Source organism: Nomascus leucogenys, chromosome 23, assembly GCF_006542625.1.
Source record: "Nomascus leucogenys isolate Asia chromosome 23, Asia_NLE_v1, whole genome shotgun sequence".
Taxonomy (NCBI): Eukaryota; Metazoa; Chordata; class Mammalia; order Primates; family Hylobatidae; genus Nomascus; species Nomascus leucogenys.
Window position 1 is genome coordinate 12,230,945 of NC_044403.1, and position 23,909 is coordinate 12,254,853.

General features: G+C 36.1%; 1 protein-coding gene across 1 annotated transcript in view; it reads left to right on the top strand.

The window, feature by feature from the left end:
• Positions 1-23,909, top strand: part of ABCC9 (ATP binding cassette subfamily C member 9) — a 150,621-nt gene that overhangs the window by 72,774 nt on the left and 53,938 nt on the right. The window contains exons 19-25 of the mRNA XM_030804745.1: positions 6,478-6,516; positions 7,899-8,000; positions 9,902-9,986; positions 11,294-11,374; positions 18,356-18,493; positions 18,639-18,764; positions 22,630-22,726. Coding sequence (XP_030660605.1) covers positions 6,478-6,516; positions 7,899-8,000; positions 9,902-9,986; positions 11,294-11,374; positions 18,356-18,493; positions 18,639-18,764; positions 22,630-22,726 — 668 coding nt within the window. The remainder of the gene's footprint in view (positions 1-6,477; positions 6,517-7,898; positions 8,001-9,901; positions 9,987-11,293; positions 11,375-18,355; positions 18,494-18,638; positions 18,765-22,629; positions 22,727-23,909) is intronic.

Here is a 23,909-nt window from a genome sequence, read left to right on the forward strand (position 1 = left end):
TAACCTCAAGCACTAGATGATGTTCCCCTAGCCACTGTCACTTCTATCTTGGATGAAGAAGTAGATCCCACTGGATTTAATTATATTGTGTAGCTTGTACAACCATAATTAAGTTATTTGGGTTTTGTTTTTATCCTGATTTACCATCATTAAAACAGAGAGAAAGAATGACAGTGACAGAAAAGGCTTGAGATTTTATTTTCATACTACCAGGAAGATCTCCTAATCTGGCGTGTTCCAAGCGTAATTTAACTTTCCAGGCCCCAGCTCCACTTGAGCTAAATTGACCCCCAGTATTATCATTCATAATTATCATTGTGTTAATGAATAAAGAAATGATGTGAGGATGCAGAAAATATTCTTTATAACCTATTTATTTTCTTGCTTTCCTAAGCATGTATATGATTTATATTGTATCTTATTTCATAAAGTTTTGTATTGTTTTATTTAAAATAACATAGTATAGTAGAGTTTGAAAGATAAAGGTAAAGAAAATTTTTAAATATTGTTTAAATAATCATCTGAAGTTGTAATAGACAGAAATGCATGTACTGAAGTCCTGTATAATTATAAAATATGGGCCACAAATTTTTCTCTGAACTTCATGAAAGCTAGGCAAAGAAGGAAACGTGAGGAAAAAAACAGCAAACATTTACTCAGTAGAGATTGATTTTCTCTTTTTGGAGAGAACTGTGAAAGAAATCTGCCCAGCTGTGGTTTATGCCTGTAATCCCAGCACTTTGGGATGCTGAGAAAGGAGTATCGCTTGAAACCAGCAGTTCGAGACCAGCCTGAGCAACATAGTGAGACCCTATCTGTACAAAAAAATTTAAAAGTAAGCAGGTCATGGTGATGCATGCCTGTAGTCCTAGTTACTTGAGAGACTGAGGCAGGAAGATCTCTTGAGCCCAGGAGTTTGAGTCTGTAGTGAGCTGTGAATGTGCCACCACACTCCAGCCTGGGTGACAGAGTGAGACCATTTCTCTTAAAAAAAAAAAAAAACTGAAGAAATATCTTGCATATACCTTATAAAAAGTCAATAAAAGGTTAATTCTTAATGTCTTCAATATTCCTAAAATTTATTCAAAAGTAAATTCCATGTGCCAATTATTACAAATAAAATTCAGAATATAATACTAGATTATGGATTATATAATAAATGTTATTTGAAGGTTTAGAGGGCATGCAGGAGGGGGTGAAGGATGTGGTATGGGTAGTATCAGAACAACACAGTCTAAGTATGCAGATCTTCAACATTTAGTTTGATCCAGGAATGAAATTAACTACATTTGGAAAAATACATAAATTGTACATCAGTTGGACCATCTTCTGTGTTTAGTATGGAATACAGATATTTTGTTTCTTAGTCCTTTTTTTTTCATTCAACATTTACTGAGTACCTCCTTCATGCCAAACACTGATTTAAGTATCAAGGATACAGGAGTGAACAAGACAAGTCTCTATCTCATGCAGTTACAGTCTAGAACGTGGCCTGTGTATAAGTAATCAACAAGAAAAAGATGTAACATTAGACTTTGATAAATGTTGTGACAATGATAAAACAAGGCAATATAGTAAAGGTACTATACCTGTGAGGTGTGTTTGAGGATCCTAAAAGGGTCTAGAATGACTGGTAAATACTGACTGATGCAGGTGCAAGCTGAGGCTACCTGGAAAAGGAGGAAAGCATTCTGGGTATGCTATGGAGTTGACATTTTGTTCTAAGTTCAGTGGGAAAATATTGTAGAAGTTTAAGTAGAGGAGTGATTTACATTTTGCGAAGATATGATGTATAATTTGAAAAGATGATTCAGACTCGTGGTGTGAAGAATGAATTACAGAGGCAAGAGGGAAAGTGCAGGAAACCATTTAAGAGTTCATTTCACTAATTCAGATGAGAGATGAAGGTAGTTTGATGTAACATGGTAGCAGTGGAATGAACCAAACTAAATAGATTCAGCATATACTTTGGAGTCAGCCAGCAGGATGAAAGTGTAAGAAGGAAATTGAGATAATTCTGAGTATTTATAAAATTCCTGTAACCTAAAAATTATCTTTTTATGAGCATTTGCCTTACTAGACAAAAATGCCGTCTCTTCATGGCAGAAAGGACTGAAGTTTTCTTCAAAAATGTTTAAGTTGGTTCAACACACAAACAAATGAAAATGTAATCTTCTAATAGATTGAATAAGTTAATGCAAATTCTATTTTTATTTAATTAAAAGAATTACTTATTTTTCTTTCGTGATATCCTTAATATCTGATAAAACATATTTTAGGATCAGGAATATTCAGAGGATACTGACATTCTTTTAAAGAGTTATTTGTAATTACTCTTTTCATTCCAGAAACAAAAGCTGTATGCCCAGTCCAATAAAGAAAGGCATATAACTATTAATTAAAGCTAAGCTAATTTAGAAATTATTGATATTCATAAGCTGCTGTTGTGTAAATGCTTAGAAGTCCTTTACTTCAACAGACTGAATTGGTTTTTTTTAAAGCTCAAAACAAACCAAAACAATAAACTAAATGATATGGTAAGACACCAAATACTTTGCTATCATTCTTTCACCATTACATGTGTCTCTGATTGCATAAAATTTATTTATTTATTTATTGAGACAGAGTCTCACCCTGTTGCCCAGGCTGGAGTGCAGTGGCACGATCTCCGCTCACTGCAAGCTCCGTCTCCTGGTTTCATGCCATTCTCCTGCCTCAGCCTCCCGAGTAGCTGGGACTACAGGTGCCCGCCACCACGCCTGGCTAATTTTTTGTATTTTTACTAGAGACGGGGTTTCACCGTGTTAGCCAGGATGGTCTGGATCTCTTGACCTCATAATCCGCCCGCCTCGGCCTCCCAAAGTGCTGGGATTACAGGTGTGAGCCACCATGCCGGGCCATAAATTTTATTTTTACATGTGTCCTCATACACAGGCATGAACAAAATCCAGTAAAGTACTCTGACCTACTGCAGCAGGAAATATTTACTTTGGGCTGGAGAAAAGGCATTGTTGTTCATCCAGCACACACCTGTGTGGGTAGAACATGGAACACACAGACCCCGATAGTTGTTTCCTTGGGAATTGCTTCCTTTGACCTAGTCTGACATATTGTAGACCCAGAAGGGAAAAGATGAGAGAGAGGAGAGAGGAATGAAAAAAATTCTCCAAAATTGTCAGAATGCCAATGTGCACATCAATCTTGCATCCCAGTGTGCTTCATATTTGTTGAAAAACAAATGTTCTGCCTGACTGAAGTCCTTTCTTGGTTGTCATGATAAACAATAATTTCTACTGGTATCTTAGGAGCTAGAACTAAAATGCCTTATCTGATGAATAGTTTCAGTGAGAGAGTCCAGAATGCTTTTTAATTGTGGTGGTAATGATGTGAGAAACAGCTCGTCATTTATCTTTGTTTTCCTTGTTTTTTTTTTTCTTTTCCCTCTCACCCATGCCATCAACCATCCTACTCTTCAGGCCCCTTCTGTCCTGACATTCTGTCTCCCGCCATCTTAGTGTAATCAGCTTTGTAACCGTACTTCAATTATTTTCAGACAAATGGAGGAAATATTCCTTTTCATGTGACTTTGGCTGGCATGAAGGAATAATACATTAAGTCAGCTTTCCTTGGTCAGATGTAATATATCATGTTTGTGCCAACATCTAGTTTCCCTTCTTCCAAATGTCATTCCTGATTTAAATTTGCAAAAGTCACTCTCCCATTCCATAATATTATCAACCATAATACTTAGAAGTTGCTAATACACGTACCGACTTTAACTTTTACTCTGGAAGGAAAATACACACAAATTCTACATGGAGAGGTTTTCAGAAGTGAAACTTTATTCTATTTTCTAGAAGGGGATTTTCTATCTGACCTCTTTGCATTCTCCTGTTGTCTTGAGTGCTGTTGAGTACCACATTGAATGGTGGAGGATGAGTCTAGACAGAGCTAAATCTACTTCTTTATTTTGGAAAAGAAATTATATAACCTTCCACAATCGAATTTGATTAAACATATTGATATGTGAGAGGGCTGGAATAGGTAGTCTCTGGAAGTTAAGGATTATAACATTATTCATAAAAATGTTAGTGAAATAATGGGTTAATTTGATCTTGGAAGATAATTACCTACAAATGAGTCTAAATTTACCTCTTTTTTTCTTTCTCTGAAAGAAAAGGAAAATATATGTAAATCCTTGAAGGAGAGGTTTTCAGAAGTGAAGATCCCCTATGTGCTGTTTTGCTTTTTTCAGGACCTTACTGCATTAATTAACCCTTTTCTCTTATAAATGTCTTTATTTATTGCTCTTCACACTCCATTATCCCCCACCAGTTTTTAAAATAATGGTCTTGTTTATCTCTCAATCAACTGGAACATTTCTCTTTTTAACGACCTAGTCCACCCACACTTAACCTCTGTTCTTCTCTTTTACTCTGTGCATTGCAACCTGGATGAAAGGCTCTCACCAATGACTGCCTAAGTGCTAACACCCAGTAATTTGTCCTCGGTCCTACTTCTCCATAGATTTTGAAACTCTTCACCCATCGACGACTCCTTGAAATCAACTTGGCTTCTTGGTTTCCGTGACACTTGCATTTATTAATTTGTTAAAAAATATTTGTTGCACACCATTTATATGCAAATCATTGTATTAGTTCTAAGTCGGGGGAGAAATAAGTGAACAAGAGAAGGCAGGCCCCTATTTTCATGAAGCTTACTGTTTAGCAGGGGAAACCAAGAGGAAGTAAGAAAATAATTTTATAGTTATTTGATTAATGTTTTATAAATACTAGGAAGAAGTACAGTGTTTTATAAGAACGATTATAGGTGACTTGACTGAGTCAAATCTGTGAGACTGGCAAAGGATTTCTTTTATGATCTCCAGTCTTGTTCCCGCTAGTTCATTTGTTACATTCTGTGATCACAGTGATATTTCTAAATTGAACCTCTCTCTTGTTTAAACATTTTCAGTAGTTTTACTTTTAGGAAAAGTTCAGGCTGTATAAAATGGTTTATGAGCCCCTTCATTATCTGGCTGTGCTTACTTTTTTAAGTTCATTGCCATTTACAACTACATTTCAGCCATGTGAATATACATGACTTCTTTGTGTAATCAGGATACCTCATGGCCTTCTAATACATATTTTCTCTGGTCTGAAGTACTCTTGGCTTTTTTTTGTTTCATCTAGCACACTCTTAACTTTCCCTCTGACGTCAACTCTATTGTTTACTCTGATTTGCTAAAGGTGGCTTTGTTCTCTGGTTCTTTGTTTCTCTGTTTTTGGTTCTTGGTTCTTGATCAGTGCCCTAATACCATCTTTTACCCCACCTGTCTTAGCCCTTATTCCCTTATTATGCTCCCAAAAAGTGACAGTGGCATGAAAGAAGGAGTGGATCTTTCTTGTTTGCTGTATCTCTAGCATGTGTGGCACTAGGAAGTGATCAATGCATATTTTTTAACTGATCCTGAATAAACAGAGTCGGAATTTAATCAATCTTTATTGAATAGATTGATGAATTCTAAATCCATATCTCTACCTTGGGCTGACATTCTCAAATGTCCAACAGGTATTTACACATGTCTAATGGGCATTTCCACTTGAATGGCCAGAATACAAATTAACACATTCATTTCTGCCACACACTCACTCTTCCTCCCCTCTTCCCTCTCTTCCTCAAATGAGTTAAAACTAGTGAGGTCACCTATTGGATTTATACCACAGAAAACAAAGTCCAAATTTCTTGGTATCTAAAGCATACTGTGTGGAAAATATTTTTCAGAAAAATGATCATTTCCCTATTTTTTATCAGTAACTTAAATCAGGGAACAATTATTATTGGGAGGAAATTTTGAGTCTGAGATTGCTTTTTTTGCCTCTATCAGCCATCCCAAGATGTCATTAGCAGTGTGCAGTCGTGAAAATGATCCTTAGTGACTCTAAACCAAATATCATTAGGTAGCATAATTAGGTAAATTTTCTCCACAAAAACATACAAGAAAACATACAAAAAATCTTTCATGTTTAGCACCCAAAAAATATTTCTGCTGCTACCTTAGGGAAGCTAATTTGGAATTTAAATTTATTAAATTCAAATTTTAAAGGTTGGAAGGCCTTGGAAATGCAGAGTCCTTATGAAATGGGAAACTGTATTCTAGAGGGATTCCCCAAGTTTACAGCTGTTTGGAGCCGGGTTGGCAATAGAACCCAGTCATTGTATGAACCAAAATTTTTATGACAGAGAACAGTGCTATCTATGTTTTAGAAGCTTCCTAAGCAATTATTTCCTAGCTGATGAAGACATAAAGAAGAATACTACTTATCTGGTTTGTCTTTGAAATTAATATCAGAAACCATTTGCGAAATGTGCTCTTTAATATGTCCAATGTTTATTGAATCTCTTACCTCATGTGTATGCACATTGGTTCTATATTTCTACTTCATAATTAATGAACATTGTTTGCCATACTTGCAGTGTAAATGAATCTGAGCCTTCTTTTGAAGCAACCAGAAGGTATTATTTCTATTTTAACCTGAGTTTAATAAGAATAACTTCCTTCCTCAGACTTTAATCTCTTTAATCTCATTTTGTTTATTCTGATGATGTATAGTTATTGATTAAAGTGTGCTAGCATATTTCCAACAGCAGTGGTTCTCAACCTTGACAAGCTGCTAAAAGAATTAATTTACCAAACAAAGTGGCTCCTTGTGTCAGCTGTTTTCCTCTCACTGAGTCACACGTGTCCCAACTTTGGCTGAAACTCAAACTATCCTCAGTAAACTGGGTTTGGGATTTCATAAAATAAAAATGTAAGAATTAATACATATATTGATTGTGAGTTAAACAGTGATGGGGTCCACCTGTAAGGTAGAGAGGAAGAGCCAAGTGCTTTATCTACTTAAATGGAAAAACAAAAACAAAAACCTTAAAGAGCCGAGTGGGGTGGGGAGGGAAAGCAGACATGTCAGAGGTTGGGAACCATTGTTTTACTGTACATATGATTATCTCAGAGACTGCTAGCATACTATATATTATCATGCCTCCTACACTCCTAAGATGTAATGTTTTAGAAAGATCATTGAACATTTCTAACTACTCTCTTTTTTAACCTTGCTCTCTTTTAACCCTATTTCCTTCATTAGTACTTTACAGATCATGAACTAACTGTGGAAATCTGACTTTTAAACTGACCTGCCCTCCCCATCATTTTCTTCAGCTCACATGTATTTTCCTAACTATTGGAAATTAAAGTCTGATGTATAGACATCTGGTAGAATTTGCAAGTCAAAAGGGGGGAGGGAGTTATTTTTAAAATATAAACTATCTCAATATATTTTGAAATATGCAGTTTTTACATGCATGATTTCAATATTGAAAGTTTCAGGGACTCCTTAAGATATTCTTTGTTTTGAAATATTTACATATTATCTATTACCACAAAATATGTTAATGTGAATAAGCCACAAAGCCATACAATAATTATAGTACCAATTAACATCTTAAAGTTTGAACGTAGTATTTATAGTTAGTAAAGTGCTATTAGCATAAAGTAAAATCTCTGTAGCTATAATCTTTTAATTTTTTTTTTAAAACTATAGTCATTTTAGAAAAGGAAATTTCAATTAGTTGTTTAGAACATAAAACACTTCTTTAGCATACAAAACCAAATTTTATACATGTGACATTTTGATTAAATCCTAATCCCTTTAATTTAGGTGGCATATTTAATCATTTCTTAATAAGGTTAGTGGTCTTTAAATTTTTCTCTTTTAGAAGTTTTCCATTTCTGTATCTGAGATAGTTTACTAATTTTATTTCCCCTATTTATAGTAAAATACATACAAGCACAGTACCTTTGCATAATCCTGGTGTTTTTTTTCTTTTTTGTTTTTCAGTAGGAACAGGTACTCTGTGGCATATGCAGCTCAAAAGCCTTGGCTATTAAATGCTACAGTAGAAGAAAATATTACTTTTGGAAGTCCTTTTAACAAACAGAGGTAATTTTGAGCACATAAAATTTAGAACCAAAATGGCAACTCTTTCTGACTCGTGTGTTTGGGAATGAACAATGGTTTCTAGACCCTTTACATCTGGTATTTTCTTTCCTGCTGGCCCCGTTTTCATCCTAATCACCAAGGTCTTTTGAATCAGTTCTTTGAGGAGAAGCCTCCCTAGAAGTTCCAGCCCATCTTGGACCCTTATTGAGAACAATTTGTACACCAAAACTAAACAGCAATTGAAGTGTGTATGTGCGTGGGGTGGGGAGTGTGAGGGTGAGGATGTATTGCTTAGGTTGTTGGTGAGAAGATAGAGAAGGAAAAATTCAAGTAAATTTCACAAAGGAAGTTTAATTGTGAAAAGAAGAAGAATATAGGACCTGAGGGGTCTGGTGACTGGGAGCAGCCAGAATACACCATCTTTCAAGCATCTTTTAAATACCACCACCACATAAGAAGGTATGACCCTTTCCCTGAGCCACTCTTACAAGTGTGGGTCTTAGGACCATAAGCTGGGTCTTGAAAATTAAGGAGAATAAGGTAAGTGGAGAGGCAAGAGGAAGTGGGAGGGAGGAGAAAAGTAGACCATATGAAAGACAAAACCTTTAGGACCCAGGAGCAAACCAGACAGAAAGATTCAGGAGGCTGAGACCAGATAGTTGGGGGGCCTAAAAGCCAGTTGGCTATAATGATGTGCATTCTATATATACAGATTCGCATATGTGCATATACACATATATATATGGAGACATTTAGGAGTCAGTTGGAGTAATTATCCAGGCATGCAGTGTGTGTTGCCTACACTTAGGAATGACGGTAGAAATGTAAAAGAAGGGATGGTTGAGAAAAAAAGATTGAAGAACAACAATGGACAGATATCAACAGGAAGAAGAAGAGGGAAGAATGAAGAATGACTCTACTATATTAAGATGAACTGATTAAGAAAATAAAATCATTGCCATTTCCCCAAGCATCTTCAATCCCCAGGCTTCCTTGTACTTCCAGTTCATCTGATTTCCAGTCCCAGCCTTATATGAACTTGAGGACTGTCAGTCCTCACTATCTCCCTTGTCTCCTCTCTTCAGCATGCATGACAGTATGGAAGGGCACCCACTCACAACGTCTGCTTTAGCCGTAATGAGCCTCCTGCAGTCTCTTACATTCATCATGAACTTTTTTACTTTCTCAAGTTCCTTAAGCTTCCTTACTCATTTTCTTCCTGAAAACGTACTACTAAACTTTCTGAACACAGTTTAAACTTTGCCTCCTCTGAAACTTCTCAGAATGGCCAGTCATTTCTTCATCTGTGTTCTAGAAGTGCTTTGTACCCACTGCCACTATAATACCTAACAAAGTAAACTTTCATCGTATGTTTTCGTATCAGTCCTCTGCTCCGTGAACTAGCTTTTTAAGAGTGGGAACCCAGCTGGATGTGGTGGCTCACGCCTGTAATCCTAGCACTTTGAGAGGCTGAGGCAGGCTGATTGCCTGAGCTCAGATGTTCAAAACCACCCTGGGTAACATGGTGAAACCCTGTCTCTACTAAAATACAAAAAAATTAGCTTGGTATGGTGGCGCACATCTGTAATCCCAGCTACTCAGGAGGCTGAGGTGGGAGAATCGCTTGAGCCTGGGTGGCAGAGGTTGCAGTGAACCACGATCGTGCCACTGAACTCCAGCTTGGGTGACAGAGTAAGACTCTGTCTTAAAAAAAAAAAAAAAAAAAGAGTGGGAAGTAGTACTTATTTATCTTTGTATCCAGAAATGTAGAGCAGAGGCTGGCATATAATAAGTGATTCAGCAAATGTTTTATTTCAGCTTCCAAAGTATTGAATTTGGCACTTAGTTTATGGACAATGTATTAATTGAGATCTAAAAATTCAAAATCATTTCTCCCAAAGGTACAAAGCTGTCACAGATGCCTGTTCTCTTCAGCCAGATATTGACTTATTACCATTTGGAGATCAAACTGAAATTGGAGAGAGGGTGAGCTATATATAGTTTCATTAAGCAATGAACAAAAATCTAGAAAAGGCTTCTGGTTGTCTTTAATCACTAATAGAGAATCATGAAATTTGAGAGCTTAGGAGTTGTAGGTTGTCCCAGTAACAAGTTCCAGTAAACCAAGGACGGGAGTCCTTTGATGCCACTCTTTCTTACGTATTAATATTTATTGAGTAATCACTGTATACTTAACATGGTACTAGTCACTTAAGAGTTCTCAAGGAAAAGTGAAACACGGTTCCTGGCTTTGACCAAATGCATTTTTGCTTACGTAGAGCTTGCTGTAATGGGTTTGAAACTTAAGATTGCTTTCCATAACTTATCCCAATCTTGTTGAAAATCTGCTTATTCTTATTAAAGTGCTCTTTTTTCTTTGTGTAACCATGTTTTGCATTGATGTCATATTATGCAGACAAGCTGAAAAATATTTATACCTATAATCTTTAGGACAGCAATGTCTACAGTGTTTTAATCATTGTAAGTCCTGGGCACAAACTTTATATGTATTATCTACTTTCACAACAAATCTGTGTTATGGATGTTATTGTTATCTGCATATGAAGCTACAAAAATCAAGGCTGAGAGAGGTTAAGGAACTTGCACAGTTGCCAAGGTAGTGGTGTAGCCAGGATTAGTCTGGCTCTGTGACCTTTGTTCTTAATGGCTGTTCTTTTTTGCTACATACCACAGTGTGTATGAGAATGAACTTAAGTTCAGTGAGCCTCAGTTTCCACATGTGTAAAATTAAAACAATACCTACATCTTGGAATTGCTATGAAGAATAAGAGAAATTTAAAACTGTAAAGCCATTTGCACAAGTCTGGCACATACTAAGAAGTCAATTAATACTAGTTTTTTTTAAAAAAATGTGTAACTGGTACTTTATTATGGAAGCATACTCTTGGATAGTACTGTTTCACATAACCCATAATATCAAATTTGGGTTGTATGTTAAGTAAACTACAGACACAACTCAGTAAACAAGAAAAAATCTTGGAATTGCTCAATTTCCTAGCAAGTGTTTTGGTTATTAATGCTTCTGTACAGCAGAGATCTCTGTTAGAGTGAAAGGAAGATTAACCATATCAGCCTGAAGCCATCTTGATTAATTTGAGAATTGTTGGCCAGTAGACCGTTTCCATGTTTTCTTACCAATGTTACTACAATTTAATTAACAAGTTACTATCAATTTAAGGTTTTTAAAAAGACATTTGTATTTTAAGGTCATATTACCAAAAGATCATTTACTAATATAAAAAAATGGGTATTTGGGGCTGTCTCTTCTCTAGGGCATCAACCTGAGTGGGGGACAGAGGCAGAGAATCTGTGTGGCACGAGCACTGTATCAAAACACCAACATTGTCTTTTTGGTAAGAATATGGCCTTCCCTTTTATTTCTATTTCATTCTTCCATCTGGACAAATGAGTCTTTAAAAAGGTAAGTCAAGTAACTCAAGGAAAGATGATTTAACTTGTGAAATCATAAAGTATATAGGGGAAATAAATCCTTGCAGTACAGATCAGTAGATCAGTAGAAGAGCAACATATCTTGAGAGTTGGGAGGATCCAGATTGGTGTCCAAGAGACTTAGATGCCCTAAGTTGTTGCTTATCTGAGTTTCTTAACCAGGAAAGGATTTGGATGGTATTGGGTGAACGAGGCAGGATCATAAGTCTTCTTATTTATATTTGATGGCAAAGATAAAAAAGCCAGAAAATATACTCTTGGTAGACATAGGGCTAAGTAAGCATATACCCCATTCCAGTGCTGTGCAACTCGGGCTGTGGTTAAGCTTTATCTGTGATGCTCCCTACAACTGTAGAAATCTTGGTTCTGCTCTAGACCTGTGGCATAATCTGTAAAGGTAGAATCTAAAATTTATGTCTTTAAAAACATCATGAATGATTTTCATGATATCCATCTTGGACTAATAATTTATTTCTACCTGTGGATCTAGAAATAAAATTTGATGGTTATGTTGATTATAATTTTGCTCTATTTTGGTCTCTCCAGCAGGAGGTACCTAAAATAGCTTACAAGTAGACAATGGGGAGATGCTGGCAGAGTATGTAAATGCATCCCTGCCTTCTCCTTCTGCACAATTATTAACCACTTATCAATCTGGTTCCCAGAACATTTTTAGAGTCTTCACTCCATCTAATCTCTAGAGCCTCTTGAAAAAGTAAGTTGGTTTTGGAGTTTCCCACTGAATTTGGATCTGTCATTGGGGATGGTAGCAGAATTTGGACATACTAATTCATCTCCCTAAGAATGCCTATCTCCAAAGTTATTCCCCCCCAAAACCTAAAAACACCATGAAAGCCATTGAAGGATCTAACGGTAGCCTATGTAATTGTAAATTTTTTTTTTTTTTTTTTTTTTGAGATGGATTCTTGCTCTGTTGCCCAGACTGGACTGCAGTGGTGCCATCTCAGCTCACTGCAACCTCCACCTCCCAAGTTCAAGTAATTCTCCCACCTCGGCCTCCTGAGTAGCTGGGATTACAGGTGCATGCCACCACACTTGGCTATTTTTTTTATTATTATTTTTAGTAGAGACTGGGTTTCACCATGTTGGTCAGGCTGGTCTCAAACTCCTGACCCCAAGTGATCCGCCGGCCTCTGCCTCCCAAAGTGCTGGGATTACAGGTGTGAGCCACCACGTCTGGCCGTAAATTCTTTTTATAATAATGGATGGATCCACAACTAGAAATGACTTCTTGAACCTTGAGATCAATTACTGACTGAACCTGAGGAACTGCCTCAATTGTAGAATCATGGAAATCAAAGAAGTTGTAGGGCCAAATTATTGTCAATTCCCACCCTTTCATTACAGGATGACTTTTAGCATTAACTCTAACAGCTTCTTGATGACTCTCCCTGAAGATACATTGCTCACCTTTAAGTCGGCTTTTCCTGGTTGGACAGTATATAAATTTCCTGTTACTGCTATAAAAAATTGCCATAATTGGTGACTTAATCAATGGAGATTTATTATATTATCTTATAGTTCTACAGATCAGAAGTCCATCAAAGTGTCAGCAGGGCTGTGTTCCCTTCTGGGGAAGGGAACAGTCAATATCCTTGCTTTTTCCAGCGTTTACAAGCTGCCTACATTCTTTGTCTCACGCCTGCCTTCCTCCACCTTTGAAGCCAGCAACATGATGTCTCTCTGACTATTTTTACATAGTCACGTCTTCCTCTCTTCACAGCCGGGAAAGTTTTCTGCTTTTAAGGATGCATATAGTTAGTTTAAGCCTGTCTGGACAGGCTCCTCATCTCAAGATCTTTAGTCTTAATTACATCTGCAAAATCCTGCTGGACATATAAGGTAACACAGTCACAGGTTCTGGGGATTAGGACCTGGGCATCTTTGGGGGCCATTATTCTTTCTAACACAGACAGCTCTTATTATTGGAAAGTTATTATGGTATTGAGATCTGCTTCTGAGTACTATCTGTTCATCAGCCTGCACTCTACTTCTGTAGCAAAATATATATCTATATATTTCAACATTCTAATATTAGTGTCATAACTTGTCTAAATTTACATTTCTCTAGGCCAAGCAAGCATAGCGTTTTCAGTTCTTCCACGAATAACATATTTTGTATAACTTTTCTTAATCCCTGATGTATAGTGTTTATATAAGTGTCCCTTTGAAAAATTCTGTGCTAGATGCACACTGATCAGCTCAGATAACCTTAAAACTATTGGATCTTATGATTTTGGTCTTATTACTCCATTGCAACTTATTGAAAAACATTTTAGCAGCAATGGAATGCTGTTGATGTGTTTTAGAAATTCCTCAAAAATAATAATATCTCATATTTCCATTGTTTAAAAATTCACAAGGTACAGTGAATTTGATTCTCATCACAGTGCTGAGACAGGGTAGATGGTATCCTCAAGCTAAATGGGGAAACTTATCCAAGGACTGATGTCTAGTGAATGACAGAGTTTGTGCTAGAAATGCAGGTCTTTTGAGTATTGGCTTTGTAATCAGCAAATATTCTCTGGTATTTTCTGAAATTATTGCTGCATTTTCCTTTTCTCTCCTTTCCTTTTACCGTTTCTTCTTTACTCACCCCCTCCCTGTTATCTTTTCTTTATTCCTCCCTCCCTTTCTTCTTTCCTCCTTTCTATCTACTAAAATTCAGTGAACATCCCCAATGCCATCTGTTGTGCTGGGTAAAGAAAATAGAGTTGAGGAAAAGGCATTACTTATATCTTTAAGGATTTTACTTGTACATGTCACTTGAATAGTTTCACATTTTGCTCTAAATAAATTTTTATCATGTTAGCCTTGACGCAGTATAAAAGTTAGATGAAAATGTCTTAATTATGTATCAGAAATATTATTTTTGAAAACTTCATTGCATCTGCAAATGTGCTGTATCAATGAATATATTATTTCCAAAAATACATCCATACAAAGAATATACTATTTAAGCACATTTATTGAATATATAAGAGAATATATTAATGAAGACTGTACATACGTATATTAGAATAAATAAAATGAGCTTGAAAACAAAGAATTGACCATTCATTGAATGGCCATTTGGCAAATTGTCTTGCTTTCTTTAAAGGAAGTATTTCCCCATAAACTTATTATATACATTGAATCTGGAGACATGATTCTCAAGCCATTAAGCCTCAATTTTTATTAAGTTGTATAAAAGGTTATATTTGACAAAAAAAAACACCACAAGTCCCCACCATGAAGCTATGGCATATAAATGATAGTTCTGTGACCTAGGCATGATTCTAAGTACTTTATACACATTAGCCCACTTAATTCTCATAATAACTCTCCTAGGTTTGACATTATTGTTGTTATTACTATTATTATTGTTATTACTGCTATTCACAGATGAACGTACTGAGGCTTTTGGGGATAATTTATCCAGCATCACACAGATAGTAACAGTGAAGCAGGGATAGAAAGTCAGGTGGTTGGATTCCAGAGCTCGTGTTCTTAGTCACCACACTCTTCCTTATTAAGAGATGCTTGGAAGATGCTAAACTCTCACTGTGATACACTGAAGGGGTAAGCACAATATTAATCCACCATGGCTTTATTTATAAGAAAATAATAATAAAGCAACACTTTTGAAATGATTTATAGACTTTGACTACATTATTTTGTTGCATCTTTGCAGCAATCCAAGGTGCTTTCTGTCAGGCCTCTTTATTATCCCCATTTTACAAATGAAGTGACTGAGTTTCATACACTGGCCAGCCTCCAAGAGTGGTCATAACTACAATTTGGACCTTTTAATTTAGAGATAATTGACTTTCAATTATGCCTTACTAACTTCTAACATGTAAAATCAGAATTTAGGCTGGGTGCGGTGGCTCACGCCTGTAATCCTAGCACTTTGGGAGGCTGAGGCAGGCAGATCAGTTGAGATCAGGAGTATGAAACCAGCCTGGCCAACATGGTGAAACCCCATCTCTACTAAAAATGCAAAAAAATTAGCCTGGCATGGTGGCGTGTGCCTGTAATCCCAGTAAGTTGGGAGGCTGAGGCAGAAGAATTGCTTGAACCCAGGTGGCAGAGGTTGCAGTGAGCTGAGATCATGCCATTGCACTCCAGCCTGGGCGACAGAGCGAGACTCCATCTCAAAATAAATAAATAAATAAATATCAGAATTTTATGGACAGTCAAATTAAATTATTATAAAAATTTATTTTCAATTCATGTCTTATGTTGTCTGTGAAAAATTCCCAGGAAGAATCATTTGGGATAGTTTGGCTTACATCACAAATTATTCTTGGGGTTTTGATGGAATCAGAAGCAGAAAGTTATTTCAAAAGCAATAAGATTCCCCCTGTGAAAGTCATCTTCTTTTCTAAAACCAATAATTTGCTGATATCAAGATTTGCTAAATCTTGATAATTATATCCTTGCTGCATTGTTGGTGATGGAAATGGAGACACTTTTGTCAGTGTAATCCTGATATTTTTCCATTGCTGTGGAGATATCACTTTATATTGGTTCTTTGACTTTCATTTTTAAGTAACTGCAAAGTTACATTATAACTTCTATGTTAAAAGAAATTTCATATATTAGTGGTAGAATTTTCTACCAGTTATCAAAATCTAATCATTTTAAAATTCAAGTAAGAATTTTTTTTCTTGTTATTAAAAGGAGCTAAATGACAAGGAGCTAGTGTCTGTGATGATTTTGAAAAGCAACTCACTGGGCAGTTGAAAGCCAATTCCTGTACAAAGTACTTATTGCAACATTTCAGAAATAATTGAAGTGCATTAAGATGATCCAGAGGGTCTGAAAGATTTGAAATATCTCCCATGTCATCCAAAGAAATTGCAGGACAATCAAGATAATTGTATCTATTTCTGTAAAAGTCATTTGAGGACACTGATTATATCACCCATTTATTCATAATTACAATATCCAGCAGACTGATTTTTTAAAGGCTCCTATGATTCTTAATTACCTTTTAACGATCAAAATGCTTTGTTAATATTTCTTTTGCATAAGGATTCTCCTAAATGCTTTAATAGGGTCACATTGCTTATAGTTTCTATCTATGCAGACAAATAGATGGAAAGTTGAAAAATTACTGAGCTAATCATATGACAATCTATAATGATTATACATAAATTTATTCTAACTTCCAAACTTCAGTTTCTCTCTAAATAGCAATTACTTTTGTTTTGTTCATTATTCAGATTATTAAGCAATGCAATCTATCTGTAGAGAGACTATGACTGTGCTCAACTGAGAATTTTGCAGAATTGTAATCTTTAGATATCTCAACATGTAGCCTGTGTGTAGTAGCATGAGAAACCAGCTCCTTCTTTCTTGGGCCCAGGAGACAAAGTAGAAGTTTGTTTGCATATTACCTATTGGAGAAGCAACAAAGAAAGAAGGGTAATGAAGAAGACATTTATAAACTTCTTTTCCCACTGTTCTGTTAACTCTTCCCCGTTTTTACCTGAAACATCCACCATTTTTTACTGCTTTGTCCCTTCAGTGCTCCCTCAGTTTCTTTCATTCCCTGCCATCCCTGGTCCTTCTAAGGGGTGATTATTTTCCTGTTGCACCTCCTCCCTTCAGGTCACTTTGCTTTCTAACTCATAGTTTGAGGATACATTCCAGTTTTCTTCAGTTGTTTCTAGCTCTCCTCTTTCAAAGATCCAAAATGTGAAACATGTAGTTTGATGCTCTATATAACATTTTAGGAATGAAATATATATGAAAATAATTTATAGTGATATCATCAACAAAAAAAGACAATGTAATTTCTTAAATTATTTTCTAAATATCTTAATCACTTGGTGGATAAAAACATTCTCCCTAGAACAACTGTCATCAGGAAGTGTTAGGCATGCTATTCTTATATATAATAATAATAATAATAATAATAGCTAACAATGTCAGTTATATACCCAGTACCATACTAAGCACTTCCTGTATATTACCTCATTTAATTCTGAAAATATCCCCATTAAGTAAGTCCTGTTGTGATCCAGTTAACATTTTCTTTTTTCTTTCTTTTGAGACAGAGTCTCGTTCTGTCACCAGGCTGGAGTGCAGTGGCGCAATCTCGGCTCACTGCCTCTTCCTCCTCCAGGAACCTCTTCCTCCTGGGTTCAGGCGATTCTCCGGTCTCAGCCTCCCAAGTAGCTGGGATTACAAGCCCATGACACCATGCCCGGCTAATTTTTGTGTTTTTAGTAGGACAGGGCTTCACCATATTGGCCAGGCTGGTCTCGAACTCCTGACCTCAGTTGATCTGCCTGCCTTGGCCTCCCAAAATGCTGGGATTACAGACGTGAGCCACCGTGCCTGGCTCAATTAACATTTTCTATACCTAGTTTTGTTATCTAGAATTCAAGTACAATTATCTTTTTCATTCTTTGTTTTGCTCTATTATTATACATTGCTGAGTAATACGGTTTTTGAACTTGCAGATTCTATAAGAATTCAAAACATTTTGAATAGTATTATTTACTTTTAAAGTAATTATGCAAAGTCTGTTTTTCTTTTCGCCTGCAGGCACTTCTAACTTTATTTCATTGTTTGTTTGTTTTTCTCCTGGCCCTTTTTTATTTTATTTTGTTTAATTTTTATTTTAGTTTGAGAGGTGCATATGCAGGCTTGTTATGTAAATTGTGTGTCACAGGGGTTTGGTGTACAGATTATTTTGTCACCCAGGTAATAAGCATGGCACCTGACAGTTTTTCTTTATCCTTTTTTTAAATAAATTATATCTGGGGGAAGATTTGCCCTTAGTTATTTGTATTACTACTTTTGAGAGGAATTCAGTTATGTAACAAGTATAGAAAACATCCATCTTTCCTCCGTTTTACTGATTGCAGGATGATCCATTCTCAGCCCTGGACATTCACTTGAGTGATCACTTAATGCAGGAGGGGATTTTGAAATTCCTGCAAGATGACAAAAGGACACTCGTTCTTGTGACTCACAAATTACAGTATCTAACGCATGCTGACTGGGTAAGAGTTTAGAATAGAATTTTGCTCATTTTTATATTATAGTCATATAAATAGAGACAGTAAAAAATACTTTCTGAAATAAAGGTAGTTCATTTTGCCAGTCAAGGCTTTTTGTCACATTTCTGGGAATATCCGCTTTCCTTAGATCATAGCCATGAAAGATGGAAGTGTCCTAAGAGAAGGAACTTTGAAGGACATTCAAACCAAAGATGTTGAGCTTTATGAACACTGGAAAACACTTATGAATCGGCAAGATCAAGAATTAGAAAAGGTAAGTGCTCATAGTTCAGAAGAGTTCAGAGCCTAATTCAGAAGAGTTAGAAATTTACTAAGAATTACTAAGAATGTTTTTTTTAAAAATTACCATTTAATGCTTGGTAATATAATTGTCTTTATCTGAAATCCAAAGTAATTGTATCTTTACGTATTATTAATGAACAGGGTACTTTGAACCTATAAAATTCGAATGCTATCTTTGGATGAGGTGCTGTCAGGTTTTTAGAGGGTGTTTGTTTAAATTTCAACCATAGTGCAATTATATGTGTTTAAAACTTAGACAAACTACTTAACTGAAGCATGGCATTTCCTTATTTTTTCTTATTTATACCTCGTTTTTCTCATCTATAAAATTAGAATATTTTCACTAGCCACCTACAAATAGAGGGTCATGGGAAAGTCAAAAGCCAAGGTGATCTTGAAGGAAGAGCTCTGAGTGGTGGGCAAAGTTGTAAGGCATGTCTGGGATAAGGCTTCTGGCGTGAAAGAAGGTAATCAGAAGGAAATAAAAATAAAATTTCACATTTGTATTTTTTTTGAAGTCCACAAAGCCCTTTTTACATGATCTGTTTTAATTCTCACAAACTCCTGACAAATAAGCAAAGAAAATATTATCTTACTTAGATATATGAGAAAGCTGAGGCTCAGAGAAGTTAAGTAACTTACCTAAAGTTGTACAGCATACATAATACGTGGTACCAATGGGATTTAAACACAAGTGCATATTCGGCGTAATTACACTATAATGTTATGGATGATGTAAGTATAACATAGAATGAGGTGATCACAGAGTTGGATACCAGACTGAGTACAACAAAAGAGGAAAAACTTTTGATAGACAAGTGAAATTGTAAATTAAATTTGCAAATTTTTGAAATGTTTTGTTCTTGAGTTGGGAGTACAAAGTGTCCAGCACTTGGTATTCTTAGCCAGGAATGAGCATTTACAAAATGAAATATTTGTACCAGTGAATTTCTTTAAAATATTAGTAAATTTAAATATATTACTTTAGAAAAGAAAATAAAGGATCTGTCTCCATAGAGAGAGGAAGATACAAAGTCAGATAAATCCTAGGATTTCTCTACCTTCTTTGGATTTGCTAAAGATCTCAAAAGCAAACCATACAAAGAAGAAAAGATACATGCAAAAATATACAAGCAGAATAGGACAAATCACAGAACCATTGAAATGAGGATATTTGGCAAAAAAAAAAAAAAGCAATAAACAAACAACAAACCCCAAAACATTATGAGGCACAGTTGACAAGTGCCTGCTTAGGAATTGTGCTGTGGGAAGCTTGATTCTAAACGTACCGGGGATAACTCCAATTGACATTTTTTTCAGTGATCTAAATGCCAGGGACAAAAGAAGATGACGTAAACTTAAGGAGTGGGACAATTTATGGTTTACTTTGGAAAGAAGAGCTGGAAAATAAAGAGAGCTGTTGGCTCAATATTATAGTAATACTGTTAAGCAAGCCAGGAAGAAAGTCCATTAAGTTGTATTTAGAAATGAAGCGATCACTTGAGATAGCGTAGCCGTATAATTAAAGACACATTACAGTGTTATGTATGAACTGAAGGAGGTGTGGATGGAGCAAGTTAGGGTATGGACAGGGTAAATCCAGTTACGAGGTAGAATGGCAGCCAGTAGAAGACAGAATGAATCATGCACCTGCCCAGAATCCTTATCTCAGGATAGAGGGAGATTACTGCCACGTAGCAAAAGGCAGGCACCTGAATTCATCTGCAGCCAGAGAGAATCACACTGTGAACAAGACCACTACAATACCTTGGGGAAGTTTTTGTACAAACAGATTTCTGTTTAGTTTGTTATAGGACAGGACAGGGTGTTTCCTATCAACCTGGGCCAATTTTGCCTCCTAAAGGACATTTGGCAATATTTGGAGACATTTCTGGTTGTCACAACTGGGGCGGGGGGATGCTATTAGCATGTAGTGTGCTCAACATTCTGCAATGCTCAGGGAGACCCCACAACAGTGAGTTGTCCAGCTCAAATGTCAACTGTGTCAAGGCTGAGAAAGTCTGGCCTAGAGGCAGAACAGATCAAGCAAGTGGAGAAGGAAGGTGAAACCGAAGGATGCACAACATTTCCTAGTGCAGTGCTTGAAAAAGAGCTGTCAGTTTAAGGATTAAGGGGTAAACAGGAAAGAATATGATTAAAAGATAGTAATGAAAACTACAAAGAAGGAGAGGGAGTTAACACTTTTAGCTGATTTAAATATTAGCTTAAATGATATGAACCATTATCTTCTTAATGCTGTTAATTAGAATAAACTGGTATTATTTAACACTCCTCACTTCCCTCTCTACTGTCCTCACCTGGCCTGGCCCAGTGAATATTTATTGGATAAATGAAACTAAATTTTTATTTACTTAGTACAAGTATCATCACTATTGAAAACATTTAACCTATAATGAGCTTAATATGAGCATTTACTCTTAGGAAAAATTGCTTTAAAGTTTGTTTGGGGTTTTTTGTTTGTTTGTTTATTTTTTAAGTCTCCAAGGTCTTAAACCTTTTGGTCACAGCATGGGGAATCGAACTGGAATCAAGTCTACTTTTCAATATGAAGGTTTATTTTATTTCATTATATGATATGCACAAGACAAGGATCCTCTTTAATTTTGTGTTTAATTTAGCTTCATTTAGAAATGTTGGTCTTCATATCGTTATGCAAAATTTAAAACTGGGGTCAAACTGTCTCTAAAAATGGAATTCAGGAGACATTTTTGTTTTCACTCTTTTAACCAAGAATCTGAAGTAGTACAACCCTCTAGAATAGAAAGTTTCCTAAATCAGACATGTTGTATGAGGCCAAAAAAAAATCAACCTAGCGACTAATCACAAAAGGTTTATTGGTTTATTGATGTAACAGAAAAAGTGTGTAGGTTTTTTTTTCTTTGTATTGGCATATATAGGAAGCTCCCAATTTACCGTAGATTCCAAAAGTCTGTGGGTTAGTTGTTTAGAATTCAGAATGCATTTCCCCACAGAAAAGGGGAAATGGTTGGTTTTCCAGAATAGTCGGTAGAACCTGATTTAACCCACGATGTAACTGAACTGATACTACGACTGCAGTCCTGAGGTCAGGGGAGCTGGTGTGTTGGAAGCCAGGGCATGGAGAAAATGAAATGATTCTACCCTTCTTAACTACAAGATAAAGTTCACAGCAATTCTTAAAAATCTGCAAAGTTTGTTTTTGGCACGTTTCCCTTCTCTTTCTGCATATTTTCTCCTCCTAGGGCTTTCTCTTACACTGCTAGGCACCTAGAATCCACATTGCCTATTTTCTTCAGTGTTCTCTACCTTCTTTCAGATCCTATTGAATTCCCTTTCTTTTGTGCAGCTCCCTTAGTGAGATGCTGAAGAAACTTGTTCTGATTTAATAATTCATAATAGTGGATGACTGACAGCAGTTTAACCAACTTGGAACCATGTGCTCTTTTGAAGGAAGATACGTATTAACATGAATGAATCCTTAATTAGAAAAATCACAAGGATAGTCTGAAGGTGATGTAAAAATAAGTAGCAATGGTAGAACTATGCTTTAGGGCTCAGGGAGATATCACCCTGCTTCTGGAGTCAGTTGCATCTCATTCTTGCTTTTCCTGGTCTCCTGTGCTGCCCCACACCTTTGAGCACTGCAGCACTTCCTACAAATCTAAGGTTCTGCCCCCACAGCTGCTTCTGTGACAGGAGTTGTGGATCTCCAGAGTGAGCACAGAGCCCTTCAGATTGGTAAAGGTAACTAACCATTTACACATGTGAGTCATTCATTGATAAGTCACAACCTATTGGTGTTAGCTCCTTGTATGATAGTATAATGTTTACTGTAGGATATGGAAGCTGACCAAACTACTTTAGAGAGGAAAACTCTCCGACGGGCCATGTATTCAAGAGAAGCCAAGGCCCAAATGGAGGATGAAGACGAAGGTAGATCTTTTTTCTTTTATCTGGAACATTCTAATGGGATAACAGGATGTGAGTGTTTTTTAATGTGTGAGTGTCTCCAGGAGGAATAATAAGCCTCTTTGCAAGGGGAAAAAGTTAAATCAAGTAATACTGAAAATGGAAACAACAGAAGTCAAGGAAAGGTGGATGTAATCCATCAACAGTCATCTTGAGGGGCTCCACAGAATGCGTCTTACTACTGTTGTTATGTGTGAGAAAGACTTGAAAGGAAATGGTAGTGGATTCTAAATAGATCTAGACTTCTGTTCAGAAAAATTGAAATTGTCTAGTATAATGACCAAATCTACTTAAGAAAATTTCAGTCCTTCAGAAAAAACTAATAAAGGGGAAATACGGCATTTTGACGTAGCTATATTTGATTCATTCAGTTCGTCTTCATGAGGTTTTCATGACAATATAGCCATGAAGGATAAGCAAATTAGAACGTCATTTGTTATGTTTCAGTTTTCTGGATCTGATAAGGTATACTGGGAAAAAAAGATTGACAGGAAATGTGAGGAATGAGATGAAATAATTACACTGCTTTGACATTCATTGCCAAGAATGCTGTGAGATAAAACCACCTTTTAAGTCAATAGAGTAAATGCCTTATGCCTCATTTCCCTTTGTAATTTTTGCTTATGACTGCATTTCTACTAACCAATTAAAAAAAAAGAGAAAATGTTCATTTCAAGCCAAATAGCACCAAAATGTGCTACTTTTATATTTCTGTGTTTCAACAAATATTCATTGAGTGAGTGAATTCATGAATGAAGGCTAAATTTTACTTTCAATTTCTATGATTAGAAATGTTCTTAAAGAATTTTTGGTGCTGTAAACAGACATCAGCTTCTAGAACTCTAAACAAATTATTTCTAATGTGCTGTAAGAGTGGAGTTGTACCCAATTATTCCGTTCAGTGTTTAGTGGGGATGCTGACTGTGCCCTTGGCTTGCTGTGTTAATCCATATTCTCAGGTATAAAATAAGGTAATAGCACTTTGCTTACAGGGCAGATGAAGCAATGTATGTTGAAGAGCCAGTTACAGTACATATTACTTATTAGTTTGTTGCTGCAGGTCCTATCAGAATGCTCAAGCCAACAGTAGGGGAAGAAAAGAAGTAGAGGGTCCTTCCTTTCTCTTAAGAGACTTGGAGTTGCACAT